Below are 22,966 nucleotides of genomic sequence, written 5' to 3' on the forward strand. Positions count from 1 at the left end.
CTGCATGGCCGGAGCTCGCCGCAAAAGAGGGGAAGGAAGGGAAGAAGGCGGCCGCCGAGGGCGCTCTAGTGTTTCGCCGGAGCTCAGCGGCCATGGCTGATGCCGCTGAGCTCCGGCGAAAAACTCTTGTGTGGGCAGCGACGGGGCAAGGGAGCTGCTGGGCGATGGCCAGGGTGGCGTGGGAGGTCGGCGGCGGGTTGTGCTGGTGCAGACGTGAGGAAGAGAAACAACGCTCTCGGCAGGAGCGGGCGTGTGGACGTAAGGAGGAAGACGAGACGCTTAAGCAAATCGACTCGTGAATTTTGCTCAACGCCTCATGAATCGACTTTGTGAATTTGGCTCGTAGTTTTTGATCAGTTGGCCGAGCCTGTGGATTGGCCTTTGCCTTTCAGAGAAACCGAGCACAGAGCTTCCTATTTTAGCTTATTTTCCTGACTATTCTGTACTCTTATATCATTACTAATATTGTGGCATGATTCTGATGATTTTGGCCAAATCTCTAGCTGGTATATTGATAGAAATCAACAACCCAAAAGCCATCTCTAGGTATTCCTTAATTCGCTAACACAAGTTGGTGACTCTTGTACTATCGTCGATCGTCACCGGCCTACGAAAATGAACCAATTAATTCATCTTCAATTTGACTGGACCGTAACAAATGGAATTAGTAGTAGAGGATCGAAACAATCAAATTAATTGTTGCAAGGACGACGGGACGTCTTAGATATCCATCACATCCACGTTACTACGTACGGAGTAGAACAACAGCTGGAGCACCTACGTTTGCATGGCTGAGAAGTCACTTTTTCAGTTAATAAATAATTTTTTTTTCTTATAATAAATCAGTCAACAATATTTTTAGTCATGCTTTATCAGTGAAGCAAACACGACAATTATTGCTGGGAGACTAGTAGTATTACGGCGCTGCATAAATGACAATTATAGCTGAACCCCATACTACCATGCAAACGATCGTTCACACGAGCCAGCTCATCTGGTCGGGCAACCAATACACACAATCCAAGGTCCTCTTTCGAATACGAGATATTCTTCTTCTTCTTCTTCTGACGTCTGTGTTTTTTCTTTTGAAAATGGATTGATCTCTCTAAATTTCTATACGATTTTTATGAAATTTATCCGTTTTTTAAAAAGCTATGTATATAGGACGGCGCGGAACATATATATATATATATAGAGAGAGAGAGAGAGAGAGAGAGATCATGTTCACTTGTCTTATAATCTGTACTTTTCAGCTTATTTTTTTAGCCGGAACAGTATTTTTCTCTCACAACAAATTAGCCGAACAGTGTTCCGGCTTGTTTTTTCAGCGAACGAGGCCATAAATGTGCAAATATATGAGTGGTCAAGTCCTGTCCCAATCATGGATTGGCTGCATTTTGCAATTGCATGTACCATACGCCACTGCCCGAGCAAATTATCAATGCAGCATGGCTCCTTGCTCACCTCACCTAGCGCTAACGGCCGTCGTCCTTGCTAGGGACGATGGATGTACAGCACAGGATGGATGTCTGTATGAGCGTGTGATGATCAACTTAATTGAGCTGAATTAATATACACACCAGCATTTAGTCGACAATTGACATCATAGCATGCATCCATGATGTCCATCTATTTCTATCTAACCGATCAATCCAACCATTTCCTTTAGTACGTACATTTCATTTCGTTCGCTCCTAGTATTTTCTTTGGTTTTTTAGAACATCTAGGACTATCTCGAATTCTAGAATTAGGCCGAATCGCCGAAATCATATTGTTTCGGCAGCCTGAACTACAAATGACGGTTCCAGTCAATTCCATCCAGAGAAAGAAATACTGGCATGACAGATTTTAAATCTCTCTTCTCTATGATATTATGTTAAAAAAATAGTACAAGAAACATCATATCTGGACTGAGGTCTAGATCAGGGCTCAAGGCCGGGCCTGCTCAACCGGAGCACCGAAGTTGCCGTTGAAGACCGAGATCCACAGATCTACGAGAAGAGGATGGAGAGACTAGGTTTTGGGGGACGGAACTGACGAAGAGAAGGACGGTGGAGGGAGTGAGCCGGGGAAGATACGGTCAAAGGGGAGAGAAGAGGCTATAGATGACCAAAACGGGACCAGATTCGGCGAGCGGTGACCGGAGATGAAGACGAAGACGGAGGAAGCAGGAAGGATGCGCGGACCAGACAAGCAAGAGGAGTCGTCGATGCGCCTTCGATGGCCGCAGTCGTAGATCCAGCAAGGAAGCAACCTCCAGACAAGGAGCCAGATCCGCCGCCGTAGAGAAGGGGGCCAGATCCTCCGCTGTAGAGGAGGGAGCTAGATTCACTACTGGTGAGGAGGAGGGGGCTAGATCCACCGCCAGTGAGGAGGGGGCCAGATCCATCGCTACCGCCGGTGAAGACAAGGAGCCAAAGAGGAACACAGTGCACACGAGCGACGTCACAAGGAGCACCGCGCAGATGGAGAAGCCACAGGAGACAGAGGACCTCGATGTGGTGTTGTCCATGGCTCGTGTGTGCGAGGAGGAGGGGAGGAGCACGCGTGAGTGAGAGAGAAGGGCCGCTCTGCTGTGGGAGGGTGTCGAGGACCATCGAAGGCGAGCGGCAGCGGCGCTCCCTTTCTCCGCTCTGGCGCTAGGCGAGCGAGCGAGCGAGGCGACGGCCGGCGGAGTCTTTGGAAATGAGGATTAGGGTTTGGGATGGAGAGAGCCGGGGAGAGGGGCGCGTTATATTCGTCGGCTGCCAAACGGGCCAGGTCGGGCCCCTCGTGTCGACCGTTGTGTCGGGCCGGGCTGGGCCGGCACGACGTGACGAAAGCGAGGCCTAGGCACGGCCAAGGGTCGGGTCGGGCCGGGCCCAGGACCGCCAGCCACCGTGTCGTGCCTGGGCCGGGCCGAAACATCGGGTCGTGGCCCGGGCCAACAGGCCTCGGGCCATGTGGCCAAGTATGGGCACGGCGGACATGAATCGGGCATCTGCTCGCTCGGTTCTTGGAATAACCCGGACAGGTCGAGGTTTGTTAGCACCGCTACTACTACATCCAGCCCACCAGGTGCAACGGTCCAAGGCCCACGAAGGGGTTTCCGAGGCCGCGGGCCCAATACGATGCTAACGGGCGGCGAATGCCGAGTGGGCGTGAGCGCCTGCGTGCGCGAGTCCAGGCTTTGGCCTGTAAGCTGTAACGAGAGAGGTATATCAGGCAGACGAAGGAGAGAGGAGAGGGTATCTGATACTTGTATGAACCCAACTCTGTACTCCTACTCCTGGTCGATTCGCCCTAATCCTTCCGCGTGCTATTCTTCCTTCCCGTCCCCAACCTCTCCAATCCTTCCCCAATTACTCTTCCCCGTGCTCTGATGCTGTTAACAAGGTTCAGTGAGGAGTGAGGACGCGGTGATGTCGAACGCGTTCAGACTCTGGGGCGATGCATCTGCGGCTAGGCTTGGACGGCGACGCTACCAGTACTCTCGAGCGTGGTCAGCGACGGCGCCGACACCGAGGTATTCATGGGGCACGCCATCGGGGAGGTCGCCGTCGACTCGTCGTCAGAATCAGAGTCAGAGTCAGAGTCGCACAGCTCGGGGCGTCTCAAGTCCTCCTTGAACCAAAGATTTGATGCGGCGGACGAGGCCGGTACTGAAGCCACGGCGGATCATGTGGTACAAGTTGGTGTCCTGCATGCTTGTGATTGAAGGGGAAGCGGCTTGCCAGTTGCCACGAGCGCGAAGAGGACGATGCCGCAGACCAGACGTCGGCCTTGGCGCCATCGTAGTCGCAGCGCAGGAACACCACGAGCGCGATGAACATAGGCGTCCCGCAGCAGCGCCTCCCCCTGGCGAGGGCCGAGAGCCTGAAATCGGCGCCCTTGTTGATGTTGCCAGTGGCATCAACGAGGATGTTGTCGGGCTTGATGTCACCGTGGCACACGTCGAGCGAGTGGCAGTAGTCGAGTGCGGACATGAGCTGCTAGAAGACGCGGCAGGCCAAGGCCTCACTGATGCCGCGACCGGCGCGGTGGGTGTTGAGGGAGCCGCCGCCGCCGAACTCTCCGGCCATGACGACAAAGATGCTCTTCTTGGTCTCCATGACCTAGTGGATGCGCATGACATAGGGTGCAGGCACACCGAGCACATGATATGGATGATCTCGCGCATGATCTGCTGCTGCACGCGGTGCCTAACTTGGACATGTGATCCTTGTCCATGATCTTGATGGCCACCTCCCCCGGTGCTCATGTTGCGCGCCTGGTACACCTTGGCGACGCTGCCCTTGCTGCAGCCTACCGCCGTATTACCCTATTAGTAGACGCGGAATTTTCTCAATGCCACCAACGCTCGCCGGCGCGCGCATCAGGATTCTTGTTCCGTTAGGGCAGACTAATATGCATCACACAAAGGGAGGGGGGGTTAAACATGTGGGGGTGAGAATTGAAGGGGCGGGAACGGGACTCTCGTTGAGTCAGGACTCGGACAGTTTAAGGCTGGTATATATTTTAGTCTTTATATATATATATTAGATAATAGACCTATTCTGACCATGCATAACTGCCCTGATCCGCACGCGCCAACCGTCCGATCTCACGCCGTGACGCCGCCGCCGGCCCTGGCCCTGGCCCCTTCCTTCGCCTCGCGCGAGGAAACATCTCCGTGCACCGGCCGCCCACACACGGCAGGCAGCGGCAGTTTTGGCCTCGGGCGGTTACAGTGCCGACCAATTCCTGGTTCCAGGATCGACCCTCCTCCTAATTAACCCTAGCAGAGCGTAGAGCAGTCGCCATCTCGACATCTCGCAGTCCGGTGGGCGGCGGCACCGGCCAGCGCGCGGGGTGGTCGATCGGGGATGCGTCTCACGAGTCACGACTAAGCTAGTGATTCATCATATTGAGCGGAAGTTGCATGCGCGATGTAAGCGTCTGTTCACTCATTTGCTCACTGTTACTATGTATAGTTGCTATCGCTCACGGATCTGTACGTTCCAGTTGAGTTAATTACACGTACTCTACATCCAACTTGAGTTGGTTATGCTGTACTGCAGATGATCTTTTTCGTCTCCTTTTTCTGCTACTCTTCAAGCTAACATCCACCTACATACGTCACAGTTTTTTCCTACAGCAAAACTCCGAATTCTCTTCTTTCTAACCATGTATATATGAATGTGCCCTTATACATCTTTTGCCATATGGTTTGGTTGCTTTCTGTTATGTTTGGATTCTTTTTTCTGTGCTAGTATTATCAATGAACCTAATATTTTAAGGTTGACAAGGTGCTTCATTGTTTTGATTTCCATTTTTTTTGGGGGGGGGGGGGGGGGGGGGGGGGGGGGGATTATAAGCTTACAAAAGGGTCTTAGTTACTGTACTAAGCATTTGCATTTATTTTCTGCTTCAGGACTGCAAAGACCCTGAGGAACGAGGGGGGGACTATTGATTGCACAAGAGGTGTGAGTAGGGAGCAGAGAGCCATAAACAGAAGGAACAAACTTGAGTCATCACTGGTTTCAAGTCGGAGTTATGTTCCAGAACGTAGAAGCGGTAACAAGAGAACCTGGAACCGCATCATAAAAAGGATGAGAGAACGTGAGTAGTTGATTTGAATTTGCTGGTTCTCTCTTTTGTCGCGCATATTGCTCTAGCAAAGCACTCACTCAGCTGTGGTGTATCATGCTTATTAATCAGGTAAAGCGGCTAATGAGGCATATCGTAATTTTGAGGAGAATCTATGTGCTATTGCTGTGCAACGATTTGGCGAACCTTTTCGTGATAGAGAAGTTAACGTTGCTTTTGAGGAGAGGTCATTTGGTCATATAGTCAAACCTGGTGAAATAACTTGTCCAATCAGTACTAATTATGCTGTAGATTTGTCTTCCTTGGTCGTCTCGATCGCTTTGTTTGATGGTGATTGTGCTACTATACTTTTCAATTTTCCTAAATAAATTGCATTTAGTCATCACTTGTTATTTAAATCATGATATTGTCCAGGAGATAAGATGTTATTTGCATGCTCGGGCATACCTATACCTCACGGAAGAACTAGCCAAAGCCTAACAAGATTTGTGACATCAGCACATTTGGTTACACAATTCAACGAGAATAGAAATAAAGATGATGAGTTGAGGGTTAGTGCTGCTAATCATTGTGTTCCTTGATTTTTCTTTGTATATTCAAGCTAATTGTGAACATCCTGAGCTTGTGCTTGTGTACTGCTTTTATTTCTGTAGGTTGCAGTGCGCCTTCCTAATAATACAGCTACCGATGGGTTCTTTGGACTATATGATAAAGACATTGCTATCGTCACATGCTTGGGCTTCCTAGGAGTCCGTCCTATAGATCTGGATCATAAGGGCGTCCCCAACAACGCCCGTAAATCGCCGGCTGAGGTGTACGAACAAAACAATAAAATACTAACTTAGACTGCACAACTAATGATGTGGGCCACAAGAGCAGAGACCAGCGATTCTTGGGGAAGTGTGCGAGCCTAGCGACGAGCATGTCACCAGCGACGAGTTTTCTTATGATTCTCTCTCATCCACGTCAGAGAATAGCTAGCTCCTAGCTGATTGTTGGGGACGCCCTAAGGCAAAACCTTTCCCTGGTGATAGTTTGAAAGCTGCTGGGCGTGCCTTCAACTCTGGCAGTTTGATGGCCATGCGTGGATCTCTGTATCAGAAACGCCCCCTCGAACACCTCAACACCTGGGTTTCTGATAGTCAAGATATCTCTAAGGTATACTGTCGATTTATTTATTTGTAACTTTGCGGCGTGATGGAAAACATGGAACACATAACGCCCCCTCGAACACCTCAACACCTGGTGTGCATTGAAGTAAATCCTTTCTAAACCTAACTTTGCTTTTGTTGTAGGCTGTACTTGGAGGGCCACTTCTGGGGTGCGATAATAAAATTCTCGGGATAAACTTAGATATTTATGACCCTGGTGATGCAATTTTGAGATACACCTTCCTACCAATGGACTTACTTTGCAAACGCTTGAAGCATTTTCAGATACTCAAGTATGTCTTCTACACTTGCACTATTTAGGAACTTTTTCTTCAGTTAACCTGATTCATATTTGTTCCAAACCCTCTCTCCTAATCCACTTCCTGTTTAAGGTAAGCCATTTTTACTAACAGCATTGGAGACTTAGGAGTTTTCACATGGTAACCTTTGGATTGAAAATAATTTGGTTCTTCTTGCCCCTCTCTACTGAAACCAGTACCATTGCCAGATCTTATGATGCTAACTTAGTGCCCATGCTTAATGTTTTGGTTTAAATTAGGACGAGTTAAACAATTCTTTGTGGCAATATGGACAGTGCAACCTATATTTGTGACATGAATATGTTCAATCCTCTCATCTTTTGTTGAATATTTACGCCTTATTCCTAGTCATTATTTCATACCTTTATTTCTTTCACAAGACAAGATTAGATTCACATGTTGGTATGATTGGGTTTTTTCCCCTGTGTAGTTCCTGTTTTTTATTTTGTCATAACAAGTCAACTATGTTTTATTGCAGTCCTAAAAAACTAGACTTCCGTGGATATACGTTGCCTAAAGATGTATTAAGTGTAGTTCCTTCAGGTGTGAACAATACTGCAAAACTTCTTCTAAAATGTTGCCTATGTATCATTGTGCGCAGAATACTATGTTACCAGTATCATACATATCATCTAAGGACTAATAATGATCTGAATATTGTATCAGGGTTTATGCAAACTATTTGCAGGTTAAAGTCCCATGGCTATCCCATTCCACCACCACTTGTGCTCGAATGTAAGTGTTGCTTTTGATATTGCTGTCATCTCCCTTGGCCTTTTTGTAGTTCAATTCTGATCTTCGTTCTTTAACTAGTCAATGGGCAATTGCTTAATCATTTCGAAGAATGCTTTGGTGAATTACTTCCTTGGAAAGGGTTTCCCTATGGTGATCCACCCGGTGGCTCTGAGGAGTGTGTCTGGAATCAACTTACAAAAGAAGTTGTGACAGATGTATCCCGTCGTGTTGTCTCACTTGCTTCATTCAATGGTGCGTGATTTTTCCAGCTGTGTGCTCCTTAATTTTCTGTGCTAGTATTTTATCTTCACTAACTAATGACTAAACTTATAATGTGTAGGGTATGTGAGATCTTTTGCATGCACAGGCTTGCTTATAAAGCATGGAAGCAAAGCTAAGCACACTGTCATCCTGACTTCAGCCAGTTTAGTTAGAGGTCGTTGTAATGAGGATAGCATTGATAATAGCTTGACGGTTGGTGCTCCTTAGTCCTTATCATTACTTTTGGTCTTTTAAGTTTAATGATGGTTTGCTGAGCTCACTTTCTCATTGCAGATTGAGGTGTTTCTCCCACCGAATCAACGTGCTGGTGGGACATTGGAATTTTATAATTTAGACTATAACATTGCTATTGTCAGTCTCAAGAAGAATTTCAATGCTATTTGTCCAGACGACATCTTCACTCAAAGTGCACAAAACTCATCTAAAAAGGTTGTAGCTATAGGGCGTGATGCTAAATTTGGTATATTAATGGCCGCAAGTGGTGAAGTGAAGCGTGGAAACAAGGGTTGCAAACTTGATTGCAAAGATGTTCAGCTGTCTACTTGTAAAATCAAGAAGGTACTGTGGTGAATCTCTCTTACTGTTCTTTTATATGGTAACTTAATCATACTGCATGTACTGAACTCATTAGGAATTATTACAAGTTTTCCAGTAACCTTGGGCCTTTTTTTTAAACTAGGCTGGGATTGGAGGCCCGCTTATTAATCTTGATGGGAGTTTTGTTGGCATGAACTTCTACGATGGAAGTGGTGTAACTCCTTTCTTACCAAGGCACAAGATTGTTGAAATTCTAAGTGGAGCGGATTCTTTACCATCAGAATGGTATTATTTTCATCTCGATGCTAACTGGTAGGCATGACACTTATGTTACAAACTTTGATATTTTTTGTTTGATGACAGTGGATATAACCATCCTATGCCTGTCAATGTTATTGGTGAGACAAAGAAGGGGATTCAGAAAAACAGGTATTTCTTTCTGTTTTCGCATTGCCACGTGTTTCTGTTTGCTTAGACTATTTTATTCAACACCCAACTTACATTGGGACAAAAACATATTGGATGACAGGTGGCCGGTGCCCGAGCCATATTGGTATCATGGCACACTTGATGTGAGTGTTCATGATCTAGGCAAGCATATGGGGCGGCGTCTTAATTAGACATCACACTGCTGGAGTATCTAATGGACCTTGTTGTGCTCATCTAGCTAGTATCTAACAAACCTTAATTTGGTGCTGTTGCCGTGCTGTTTATATCTTACTGACCTGTCTAGGATTATGCAAGTTAGACTTGTGTTATTGTTGGGTTATTATTTATGTGACTTTGACTCTTGTAACTTGCAAGTTGGTTCAAGGCTAGGCTCTCATGCATGGACCTTGTTATACTCATCTAACAGACCTTTGGTGCTGTCGCTGTACTGTTTATCATACTTCAACTGTTGTAACTTAAGAGGCGATTACATCACCAGCACTGTGCCGTTGGTGCTAATCAGCTAGTTCCTGCTATGGTAATCTCGTGTGCTTTCCTCGCGTTGGTGCTAATCAGCGAGTCCCTGCTACGGTAAGAAAGTGGTTAGATGATGGCAGCAGGGTTAGCAATTCTTGGTCCGAATGAGTTGGCATGTATGTTTCATCCTTTTGTTCAGGTTGTATGTATATTGAGGCAAAAGGATAGTAGTTCATTCCGTTTACTTGTTACACACACCCTAGCGCGTGCACCTGCACCTCGACGATCGACTTCCTCCCCAGCCATCTCTCATGGATTAATTTCGTGGATTTGTTTATAGTTCTGATAAGCTGGGCTCTGTGAGTGTGTGGATAAGAAGGCGCTGCTAGTCGTCTTCTTCTTCTTTATTATTATTATTAGGAGCCTGTATATTTATTCCAAAAACTATTTTTGAAGACGTGGTACAGTACAATATATATGGATATATCAAAGTTTGAAAAATTGCAAGTCGAGCCAGTGGCCGAGCGTTCATGGTTACTACTACCATAATACCGTTGTTTTACGTACTCCCGGTCCCGGTGGCTTCCACGTGACTAACAGCAGACTAAGATGCAACATTATATATACTAGCCACTGCTGTCCGCGTTTCGCTGCGGGTGATGTGCTTGATATAGGAAAAATCTTGGTAAATATGACTCATATGTCTAATATGTTTTCTCATAGCGTTGCTACGAAGGTTGATCTATTTGGTACATTAAATGAGAAAATATAGAAAGAAAAGGTAACATGGTTTTTTTCATTACAATGTTGTAAACGAACATAGATGTTGGTTATCATTACATGGTGTCTATTCTAGGCCAGCAAATCAATGACATGTTAGTGGAAAGAAGTATTTGATGGAGTTATGCTCAAGCAACTAACACACTTAGATTCAAAGCACAACATTGGCTAGGATTACATTATAGGTGGAAAGAACAAAAAACTACAACACAAGTACGTCTCCTAACGCGATGGTTTACAAAAGAGTGAATTAGGATCCACTCCCCTTAGGCGAAACTACGACATATTTCGTAAATCTGGAATTACACGAAAGATTACATGACGTCGAATATTAAATTACACCGGGATTTAAAGTTACATGGTTAAGAGCAACCTAGTACAACCAAGGCTTACTCCAGAAGTCAGGATAGACGAGGGCAATGGAGAAACAACGAGATAATGATTATCCAAAACATGGCGTATGACCAACAGATCCAGAAATAGGAGACTGAGAAGTCAAACATCGTGAACCCTAAGACCAAACTAACCAACGGTAGACTTGAACTTCTTCGAAAACCAGATCCCTTCTTCTCAGATTACACCATCACCCCTGTCAAACGAACCTAGTTCCACAATGACGACTGGATCTCGTAGCTCTGCTTCGGATTCGAGAGGGATGGGGATGAAGAAGAAGAGCAAGGACCAAGGGCATCTTATAGTGACGAACGGAGATGGGGCGCAGCGCACCGGAAGTAGAGACGACATGGATGGGATACACTGCCGGTTCACGCTGTGGGGATAAAGTCGGCCATGGCGCGCTCCCTGCGCAAGCGAGCAGAGGGGGGGAATAAAGGAGAGGAGAGAGGGTTCGCTCGACGAGGGAGGCGTGCTGGCGGCCGTGTCCCCAAAAGAAGAAAGAAGAGAGGGGGGTCCGGTACGGGGACGAGGGCAAGGATCAAGAGCGGACCGGAGGCTGGGAAAAGGAGAAGCGCACAGTGCACGAGGATGGCGAGTGCGGCACGATGTCGCGGCCATGCGAGGACATGGTGCTAATGGGCCCGACACCGACGGCGTCCGCGGGGCACGCGGGGTGACAGCGACCCGGCATGCGACCGTAGTCGAGCTGGGCACAGTGCTTGGGACTTGACATCCACTCAGGCTTTTCTAAGCACTCCCTACTACCCAAGGCTAATTTTTTCTAGGTGTTCTTCTTTCCTTCCCTTCCTTATCCATAATATGCGCCAACCTTGGTATGAAGTGAGATCGCAACATACATGCTTCCTCTGAAACCACCTCCTCTTATTTACTTTGAGAGAACACTATTTCATCAACCCGTTGTGGATTTCCCGTTCAAACATCCGAATATTTGTATCAAAAGTGGTATGACGGTGTAACTTGGTAAATGTACTTGGTCAACAACCTCGATACCAACACGTGCCGAGCAGCGCCACCATGTGGTAGCTGTTCCACAGGGGCCCTCGGTTTCGTCGTGGCACCATAAGCTATTAACTAGGCAACTACTACCAACTTACACGCAATGAAGACGGTGGGGTCATAGACCACAGAATCAGAGGAGTATTGCAATGGAAGATTCAAACAACAAGGGTTCCTTTCGCAACAAGGGACAAGGACTTCAAATCCAACGGCGGATTTGATTTAAAGAGATTCAAGTATTTTGCTGGGACATCCACAATTAGTCGATACAGTGTCCTATGTTATCCAATCATGGCTGGTCTGCTCGCATCCGAATGGTAATTTCTCTTGTAACCCACTTAACATCGCCCTCAAAAACCCTAAGCACATCTAACGAGACTTAAGGTAGATGGACGCAATAACACAGCGAAATAAATAAAATACATATTCCGAACATCCTTATGCTGGTACAACATATAGGCATTTACTCTCCCATTCTCGACACATCATTCATCTTTCCTACGATCGGACTACCTCAACAACTACGGCTGAAATACAACGGAAAGATTACAATACCGGTGGACAGCGACGAAAGACACTACTAACTATGGGTACATCATCTCAAGGCAACTAATCTACTTTGGACAACGCATCTTCATTCCTGGGCTCGGTGGATTTTTCTACCGCCCTAGCTATGGATCTGCCTCCTCTCTTGGTAATGGCTGAGTGAGAGGAATCAAAGGTTCTACTTCTGACACTTCCGAGGGTGGAGGTGCTGGTGGTACTACAACACTGGTTCTCCTTCTTTTCTGGCGGGTGGACAGGGATCCCCTCCACGATCAAGGGATCCTACCGTTTAGCAGCCAGCGTCCTCTGCTTGGCCCTGGTGACAAGGTAGGCCTCTCCCAACTGATGGGCATGTCGATCTTCAGCCTCCTTCAAAGCTTCCGAAATGATAGTCTCCCGACTCTCAGCGGCTGCCGCACTGGCATGCGCTTCGGCAAGCTACACCTGGAGCATCCTGGAGAAGATCTTGGCTTCCTTGGCTTGCCGAAGGCACTTCCTTAGCTCTAAGGCTTGCCGGTCATACTGCTCATCCAGAGCAAGCAGGTATGTGGTCAAGTGCACTATGGTAGGACTATCTTCTTGCGCATCCCGCCTTTGCAAAGCCTCCATGCGAGCCCTCCATGCTCGTCGATTCTTTTCCAAAGGTGGAAAGAACCTCATGGGGGTACGGGCAATGGGCTCTTCATAGATCTAGCAAAGGTACCGCAAGGCTTTGCGGGCCACAACTTGGTAGGTGTCGACGAAGCGAAACCCGGTTGCGGTCACATTCCAGGCTTTAGTGATGTCGGGAAACTCTTCACTCTTCCCAATGTAGACGGTAACTTCACACCGCTCAGTGGCATGCTTTTTATACTCACGGCCCTCATACTCGGGACGATCTTTAACTCCGAGCTTTTGCAGGGTGGCATACAGGATCTTGGGAAAACCCTTAGTGTTCAGACAGTAACTACTAACCCAGGCTCCTGCCATCGCTGACGGTGGTTGCAAGGAAGTAACTACCAATAGCTAAGCCAGACCCTACTTATAAAGGCAGAGCGGTCAGTGGTCATGGCGCGGTCCACTAAGGTTCCAGCACGAGATCACTATAAATGAATCGACCAAATTTTTCGCGCGTTCAAGGCGAGCGATGTTAGAGGCCATTAATGACTAGTACGGCTGCAAGACAAGGTTCCGACAAGAGCCTAGAAAAGAGTATGGGGAGACACGAGTCATGGCAGGCATGAACCACAGGCGACGCGAAGCACAAAGCCACAGTTTAGCATTAACTCTAGAACAGGAACGAGTCAGTCGTGCACCATTCGACACGCATGACACCTATGGATGGCGTATCTACAAGCAATACGAGCACTACAATGTACAAACAGGATATGCATGAATGCACGGCTTATACGTCCTTCTACTGTTGCCAACATATAGGGCAACCGTTCTTAGATTTTTGGCACATCGTTCTCTCCCTGTAGCTAGTCGATACTATCGGACTATGCTCGGGGTTAGTGTACATGCAAAGAACTTGATTAAGCCTACCTAAGTCAGCAGAGTGCCATCTATCATGGATACATAACCATAGTAATAGGGCTACTTATATAACTTCGCATGCAACGTCCTAACTTTTTGAAAAAAATTTATTGTCAAATTTTAGTTTAGAAATAGGTTTCGAAGCTTTATTTCCTCATTTATGCCGATGGTGCTGCTGGTAGTGTAGGGCACATGAGCGGTGCAAGGAAGGCAGTAGATCTTCGACCGTAGTCCGCAGCGATCGCCCTGATGTTTGCCATGGTGAGGTGGACACGCAGGTGCTAAGGGATGATAGGACACTGCATGACTGGGAAGTTGAACTTGCACTGGCTAGGGAGGCGCTCACCATAGAAGTAGAACATGGCGACATCATAGGCTAGCACCGCCTGATGGGCATACTGAAACATGCTAATCCATAGCCTGAATCGAATGTGCGGGATGCGGATCTCCGTAGCCCGCCCCAGCGTCGCTCTCTCATGCCCGTCCAGCCCAGGCCCTTTTGTGTGTGACGGCGAGCGGACATTCTTCGTACCATAGCCAGACGCCCCTCGCGGTGTTGCTGGGCATGTCCCCTCATTACCGATGCCACGTTGTTGCTTGGCGCGGCTGCCGCAACCATAGCTCGTCACCTGCAACGTACAAAAAACAAGAGCGAGTGCAGAGCGGTGGTGCGGTGGAGATGAATGAGATAGAGGGTGTGGTTTTAAAGACGCGGCGAGAGATAGCGTGATGTGAACCCCAGGAATTGCCTTCTACTTTGTCAGGACCATGCAGAATCTTACAAACACAGTTTAGGCTTCCAAGGCATTGAAAAAGTTAGTTCAAATTTGGTCACCTCCATTCTTTTTCGATTCATACTTTGCTACTTGCGGCGGGGGAGGAGCTGTGCCACCGCTGCTCAGCTTCTCGCCATTAATGGTGTCGCTATGGAGCCATGGCTGCACAAGACAATGGGACGACGCTGTAGGTGGGCGGGAGGACTGGCGCTCGCCTCCAATTCCAGCCACCTCTCCGACTGGAAGGCCTAGCCAAGGAGGATCGGCGCTCGCCTCTGACTCCGGCCTACCTCTTCGACTGGAAGGCCTAGCTGACTGGCGCTCGCCTTCGACTCTAGCCTGCCTCTCTAACTGGAAGGCCTAGCCAAAGCAAACTGGCGCTCGCCTTCGACTCTGGCCCGCCTCTCCGACCGGAAGGCTTGGCCGAGGAGGGACGACGCTCGCCTCTGACTCCGACCCACCTCTCTGATCGGGAATACACCAAACCTCTGCTTACAGCTCTTCTTCGACTGTGAAGCTAGAGCCGACTAGGGAACGACCGACCGGGGACGCCCGCTCAGTGAAGACCCAGGAAACGAACAGAGCAAGTAAAGTGGGGCGCTCCAGTCAACCATAATACCAAGGACTGTACCCTGCACACCTGTAGGACAGTACTGTCAGGCCATGTCAGAAGGATGCTCCGCAACCTTCCAGACATGTCGGAACACCAACAGTGTTATGGGCGCCAACATTTATCCTATAGTATAGTAGGCGCCGACATTGGCCATACTAGATCATGATGGAGCCTACCACATGCATCCAGACATCAATAGTATTGTGGGCGTCGACAAACCACCTTGTACCCGATGGCGTGGGCAACAAGACTAGGTAGCACACACACTCTCTTTCTCTCACACTCTCTCTTGTAAAGTCATCCCCTTCATCTATAAAAGGGGATGCGCTCTCTCCAAAACAAGGAAGGATCGATTCGGACGATCAACGATTCCAATGAACAACATATGGATCATTCCGATTCTCTCTCCTCAGCCCTAGAACTCTAAAGCCGAACGGAGCAACACTTAGCGCACGTCGGAGCTCCCGTCACTCTTGGCCCTTCGGTCCGGAGTCCGACTGGACCTCTGATACCCCCCATCTTACTCCCTCTCGTTTGTAACCCCACAGCAAACTTTGAGCACCTGGCTCGGGAATAAAGTCACCGACCGACTCAAACTGGACGTATGGCACGTTGCCTGAACCAGTATAAAACCCTGTGCCATTGAGTGCTAGGCCACATCCGATCACCACGTACGGCAAAACTACAAATATTTACGTATTGGTCACTTTCTGCTCCGACAACAGGCCTTTAGGTATTTTTAGGTCTGTAGCACAAAAATAAAGATGTTGCAACATTCAGGTATTTTGAGACAGTTTCATACCCGAATTTTAAGTCACAACAAATCAACTTAGAAATTAAAAATCAATTGTAACTGGAAATTCAGGTGTTATAGGCCATTTCAACACCAAATTTATATTTTTTTGTTTCCATACTAGTAATTAGGAAGAAGAAAATGGAAAGAAAGGAGGAAACAAAATTTGATTGTACTATTATATAAAATGTTCCAAAATATTTTTAATTTTATTTTGGGGCATTTGTATTTTTTTCTAGAAGATATTCCTTTTTCGCATAAAAACTAAAAAATCAAAAAGATTATCTATCTATTTTTTACTATAAAAAAGCGAAGGAATTGGAATGATCTCTGTTGACCTCGTTTTTTTTTGCAACAAACACCTATGTACCCACATCGCTCTCTACCCTGCGCTGCCGACCGGGACCTCCGCCACCTTTCTATCTCTCGTCTGGTCCAGGGGTGAAGCTAGAGTAGAGGGGTGAAGCTAGAGCACAGAGGACCTGAATGCACATAAGTCACAAAAAAGGACCCGAATGCACTTCAGTGACTTCAATATATACTATATCGTATATGTAATACTAATATAGGTCTAAATATCTAATGACAAAATAGTACAGTATAGCATAAAAATAACGATAATGATACTGTGCGAGCATCCTCCCATTCGGACGGACCCGCATAGACTCGACCGAGCGCGCGACTCCTTATCCCATCCATCCTGCGACCCCGCGTCCACTCGCTCGCTCCGCTCACCCGCTCACCCGCTCCCCCCCCTCCCTCGCTCCTCTTGTAACAGAACTGCCCAATCTATACAAGATCAAGTACGGCTGTCCCCGCTAACACGTTGACACGCGTATACTTTCACTCATATAAACCCGGTAGTCCGCCGAGTGTCCCAAAAGACCTCGGTAAATCAACATCACAACCAAGATCGCGTGATTAAGTAAATACACATCACATACACAGGGTTGCAGCGAAAATAATATTACAACGGGGTTCACAATTAAAAGTACCAGTTTGGGTTTCAAAATCGATTAGTGAAAACAACATAGCTTTCAAAAGATTACATTAATATATGTTCTAAATACATTGCTAGCATAAGTGACATCATCCGACAAAAGCATATAGATGAGAAGTAACTATAGAATCACCGAGCCACCGGCGGTTAGCCACCATCTTCACAGGCCGAGAACTTCACCTGCAACATGGTGGGATAAACCCTGAGTATGAGAAGGTACTCAGCTAGACTTACCCGTCAAAACTAGAAATAAAGGACACCAAGAGTCATGCAAAGCTTATGAGGTGGGCTAGCTTGACACAGTTGCATAAAAGAGCTTATGAATATAGTGACCAATTTAAACTTAGCATCAAGTTTATCATCAGTTACCTATCCACTAGATTAGCACCTGTACTAGAGCACTCACTTATTAGGAGCAATCAATATTAACCATAGTAGGTATAATAAGGCTGTTATCATCATATCATCATTTCCGAACCATTATGTTATTTAGTGTATCTACTTTGGAGATAAGCCCATCAAGTTCTCACTAACCGGGAGAGACGGCGACTCGAATCGAATTACAACTCCGCTGAGGGGGTATTCCTAACTCTCACCCTGGCATACTTTGCAAGGGTAGCCGTGGGTCACCTTTGATACAACTCAGGAACTAAATTTGCGGGTTCGATCAGCGCCAGCGCTCTCAGGGATTACCCTTCTGCCAGGACGATCAGGACTTTTAAATCACCTACCCTTGGACTCACGCCTACGGCTCCCTTCTGAGGCGTACTTTATATTTATCGACTCTCGGCCTGAGTTGAGCTACTCGGCTTCGCGGTCGGTCTTCGGACATGGCCAACTAAGAGAGAGGCATGTGTTCAACATGAATAGGAAAGGCTCCAAGATTCAATCCTTAAGCGACACAGATGGAGTCACTACAAACCGGTAAGCCTCCGCCTGGTCTTCATTTCAAATTAAGACAGGTTCTTTTTCACGATAGCAAATATAGCCAACCGTGTCATATGTATGTCCCTATATCTCGCAGGTGACAGGAAATCACCTGACTTCTACCACGTTTAAGCAGGGCTAAGCACTACACGAACCTGAGCTACATAGGATTTAGGGTATCAATATCTGGACAAGGATTGGATAACCAATGCAACAAGTGTTTGCATCCAACACCTAAACTTAATACAATAATATATATATATATGTAACAATAATACTTTAACTGCATTTCAGAAATTAGGAGGCTTAATATGCTCCGGGGCATGCCTGGGATCCCACACTGAGTCAGTGTTAGTTAGACGACACTCGCTAAGTGAGCATCTCCCGTCCTAGCACTTGTCCAGTCCTTCCACCTTCGGGATAGGTCCACCATACACCGTCTTCGGGTTCGGCTCCAACATCACATCCTTCACGTGGTTCATCTAGCGCACCTAGATGAGATGCAAGATGCAAGTGTATAAATACATGGAAGTGCAATAGACGATGCATCGCATGCAGTAAGTAAGACAAGCACAAGGTTACATTAACATTCACAAGCACTTCGCATTGCCTACTTTAAATATCGCATAATTTATCATCCCACGATAGCAAAGAAGATGACAACACCAAGCATGACACAAATTTCCCAAGATCTCAGGTACTCTAACTCAACCATCATCAAAGGTATGAGCCATACTTAGCAATATACAAGCAAACAACTATAACTGGAATCTGTCAATTTCTGGACATGCAAACAACAGCTACAAGATTTAGCTATAACTGGAGTTACACAAATCCAAATGACTTACAAGAAGACATTCTGGAAATCTTATGAAATTATCTACATTTCATCTATAACCATCATAGCATGATTCACAAGTTAAGTAGGTCAAAATTATATATTTACAGAAACTGGTCCACAATTGATAGAGAGTAATCAATTCTGTAACCCAACTTTAAACAGGCATAACTCACAAACCACAAGACCAAATACCACTAAATTTTAACAAAAGCTAGATACATAAATTATATACAACTTTGTTATTATCACCAAAAGATCATTCAATTCCTAACTAGATCAAATACTAGCATCTTTTAGATCTGCTCAGAATACAATTAAAACCTGACAGAAGACTTAAAAGTCATGTAACTCCTACACTATCAGGCCTATGGCCTTATAAGTTGAACACAAGCAAGATCATGAAATTTGATACAACTTTTGTATTCACTATAATCATAGCAAACATCATTTACACCATGAAAATAATTGCACAAGCAAAACTGCAAATGCAACCCAACAGCAGTGGTATAAAAAACTGATAGGAACTTCAGAGAAGCATAACTGGAGTTCTAGACCTCCAACGAACATGAACCATAACTTTTTGAAAAGCTTAGGAAGTTAGCTACAACTTTCCTATTCTCATATTAAGATGATTTTACAGTTAGAAGGGTCAATTAATTCAATAATTGCATCTCTCTCCAAAACATAGATAGAAACTGACATGCCACTTTAAACAGCTATAAATGGATTTATACATGTCCAATAAATATGGTTCTAGACCTTTTAGAAAGCTTATCAAATTCTAAACAACTTTGTTGTAAACACCTAAATCTAATTCTACTATTAAGAAGGCCCCACAGTAAGAACAAGGAAACCCCCTCTGGGTTTGGGCAGAAACAGCCACAGAGATTTAAGCAAGTATAACTCAAGATCTACTTAACCAAAAATCATGATATTTAGCTTTTTGAAAAGCTTAATAAAAGTACTACAACTCATGTATTATTATGAAGTCATGATTCATAACTTAACTAAGCCAATTAATTCAAACATGCAGGACTATTTAGAATAGGAGCAAAGCAATACAGTACATTTGTTATTTTTATAACTCTTAAAATATAAATCCTACACTTCTGAAATTTTTACCAGACAACAACAATCACCTTATGAGCACTCCATAAAAATTGCACATTTATTTGAGCAAAATAACTACAGTTATGAAAAAAAGACAAATACAGCTAGCATTAAAAACCTAACTGCATAAATCTATTTTTACAGCTAAACCTTTAAACTAAAACATGTAATATTATAGATCTATTATATAGAGAATTTCACAAGGATTCCAAAAAGTCCACATTTGTTATTTTAGGATTTTTATACTAATTAATACGGATTTTCAAAGTGGAGCATTCAAATCTGTAAAAACCAGAGAAAAAGGGATTCAAATCTTGCATCGGGGTCCCTGCAGAAAACATTAATTAAACTACAGCGAAGAGGTCCTTCAGGCACTATTTAAATGAGTCATGGATTTGCACTTAGACCCTTTGCTTTTCTTGAATTGGTACGCAACGTCCCTCGTCTTCTTCAAACCGAACACACGAGAGACAGCGGGAAGCTGCGGCCGTCGGGACCGGCCAGCGGCTGCATCGGCCGGCTGCGTGGCCAGACAGGGTAGGACAAGGGTCAGCCGGCTCTACCGTGGCCAGCTGTGACCTTAGCCCGGCCGGCTGGAGCCAGCAGCGGGCAGCAGCTGCACGGCCGCAGCCAGCACAAGCGGCAGCACACACGGCAGCGGCGCATGGCAATGGCGGCCTGGAGAGAGCAGAAGAGGGAAGGGAAAGGGAGAGTGAGAGAGTGGAGAAGGCAGGGTGCCGGTCCTTTACATGTGCACGGCAAGGTGGCAGCGAGGGTAGCACAGACAGAGCCACGCGGCCCGAGCAGTCTGCATGGTCTGGTCGGACATTGCTGTTCATCGATTTCAAATCCCAATTCTACCTCAAAAACGTGACTGAACATCCATATTTGTCCTTTCATATCTCCTAATACGTTTAGTTTAGGCACAAACGGTAGTAACAATTGTTGTAGAGCTATATGAGGGCTACAACTTTGCTTAAAGGTTTTTAGTCTAACTCGGATTATATTGGAAGATAGAGAGCTGCAAAGTAGGGCTCATGAAACTGAAAATTCAGTTTTCAGTTACTCAGACTTAGCAAAATTTTCGGACTCTGAAAACAGCAGTAGATTCCAAGTTTGAGCTTTGGTTTGACTTAGGTCCAGGTTGATCTGGCTCTTGGTCCAAAAACAAAGTTTGTTCTACTCCACTCAAACTTCAACTTTTATTTAAGGTGCAACTCTATGTAAGCACTGTAAGTGATTGGTCAACACCGGTCAAAGTAGCATCACGGTAAAGCTTAAATCCGAGTTTTAGACCGATTGAGGTATTTTCTTGTCTTCCGCCCAACACGAACCCTTCATGACTTTTGTTGTAGAGTTCAATTAGAGTCATTTGGGCAAGGTTGCAAGGTTTGGTTGACGGCCTATAATTCCCTTCACTTACTAGCGTAATTCAAGCAAGAATGTAGCTCATCATTTCATGCGATTTCTTGATTTCGAACTTCATGAAACTTTTCCACGGGTCTAGATGGATGCATGTGGATGTAATGTACATGGAATAAGCATGTTTAACATTACTCTTGCATAATCTTAACAAGGGTCCATATGTAAGCAAATGTGCGTGGCCCAAGTTTAAGTTGGAGCTCCATCATGTAGATTTGATCTTGACACCTTCATTACCACTCGACATGTCATGTTTGAGCTCAAACCCATTGCTTAACTGGTGACAAACACCTGGGATGTTACACCTCCCGCACCCACTCGCTGCCGCACTACGCATCATTCTCCGGGCCGTCCTCAGGACAGACGCTGCGCCTGCGTGCCAGGTTGCTGCCGCCGCTCCCTCCGTGACCTCATGCGACCCCCACCGGAGACGAGGACGACAGCAGCAGCTCCGACAAGGTACGTTAGTCCTTCTCTGGATCTGAGTCCTCCTCCTCCTCCTCCTCCTCTGGATCTGAGGGGCGCGGCGGTGGCTAGGGTTCCGGCGAGCTTTGGGGTCCTATTCTCTCCTTCCTCCGGCGAGCTCGAAGGTGATGGGCCAGGGGCTGTTTTGTACGCTTTTTTGTTGTTTCTCCCGTGTTATAATGGGTTTTTTTTATGTTGCAACAGATGATTTTCGAATGTTGCAATGAGATTTTTGGGTCATTGCAGCAAATTATTTTTGAATGTTTGCAATGGGATTTTTGTGTCGTTGCAACAGATGTTTTTCCGATGTTGCGGTACTACTGCTTGAGATGTTTCAGTACATAATTTTTTATGTTGCATCACATAATTTTCGATGTTGCAATACATATTTTTCGATGTTGCAGTACATGTTTTTCAATGTTACGGAACATATTTTTTCGATGTTGCAATACATATTTTTGTTGTTGCAGTACATATTTTTGATGTTGCAATGCATGTTTTTCAATATTGCACTATATATTTTTGTTATGTTGCAGTATTTATATCCCGATGTTGCACTACATAGTTTTTTTTCCATATGTTTGCAATGTTGCACTTGAAGTGTTTCATGCTCTTTTGGGACAGGGGCGCGGTCGGGGAACGTGGATGCGTTGGGGAACTGGGGACAGGGGGCAGTGGGGAGCAGAGGACAGGGCGGGTTCCGTTACGCGGGGGACGGGCAGGGTTCCGTTCTATTCCGCGCGGGGGGCGGACGGGCTTTGGGAAGGGATTGGCGTCCGAAAGCACTCGCGTGCCGGACGTCCGGGCGCTAGGGCGTCCGTCCCGTCCAGACGGACCCGCACAGACTCGATCAAGCACGCGACTCCTTATCCCATCCATCCCGCGACCCCTCGTGCCCACTCGCTCGCCCACTCTCCCCCTGCTCCTCCCGTACCCACTCGCTGCCGCACCGCACGCCGTTCTCCGGGCCGCCCCCAGGACGGACGCCGCGTCCGCGCTCCAGGTCGCTACCGCCCCTCCCTCTCTCCCTCCGTGACCTCCATGCGACCCCCATCAGAGACCATGACGACGGCGGCAGCTCCGACGAGGTAGGTCCTTCTCTGGAGCTGAACTCTTCTTTTCTGGATCTGAGCGCTCCTCCTCCTCCTCCTCTTCCTCCTCCTCCCCTGGATCTGAGACCCGACTCATCATAAGTACTGCTACTGCTGCAGACTACGAGGCCCCGTGGTTGTCGGGGCTGACGGCTGCCCCTCTCGCCGCCCCCTC

General features: G+C 46.5%; 1 protein-coding gene and 1 pseudogene across 1 annotated transcript; one reads left to right on the forward strand and one right to left on the reverse strand.

The window, feature by feature from the left end:
* Positions 1-1,475: 1,475 nt before the first annotated feature.
* LOC136478355 (CBL-interacting protein kinase 25-like) lies at positions 1,476-4,782 on the reverse strand (annotated as a pseudogene).
* Positions 4,695-9,435, forward strand: LOC136470891 (uncharacterized). Its single transcript, XM_066468623.1, has 15 exons — positions 4,695-4,909; positions 5,393-5,580; positions 5,680-5,898; positions 5,983-6,119; positions 6,222-6,347; positions 6,580-6,726; positions 6,864-7,012; positions 7,518-7,582; positions 7,706-7,774; positions 7,853-8,026; positions 8,115-8,248; positions 8,330-8,614; positions 8,736-8,878; positions 8,957-9,022; positions 9,123-9,435. Coding segments are annotated over exons 1-15 (1,995 nt in total). The 5' UTR covers positions 4,695-4,907; the 3' UTR covers positions 9,214-9,435.
* Positions 9,436-22,966: the final 13,531 nt, after the last annotated feature.

The sequence above is a fragment of the Miscanthus floridulus genome, chromosome 8, assembly GCF_019320115.1.
Source record: "Miscanthus floridulus cultivar M001 chromosome 8, ASM1932011v1, whole genome shotgun sequence".
NCBI lineage: Eukaryota > Viridiplantae > Streptophyta > Magnoliopsida > Poales > Poaceae > Miscanthus > Miscanthus floridulus.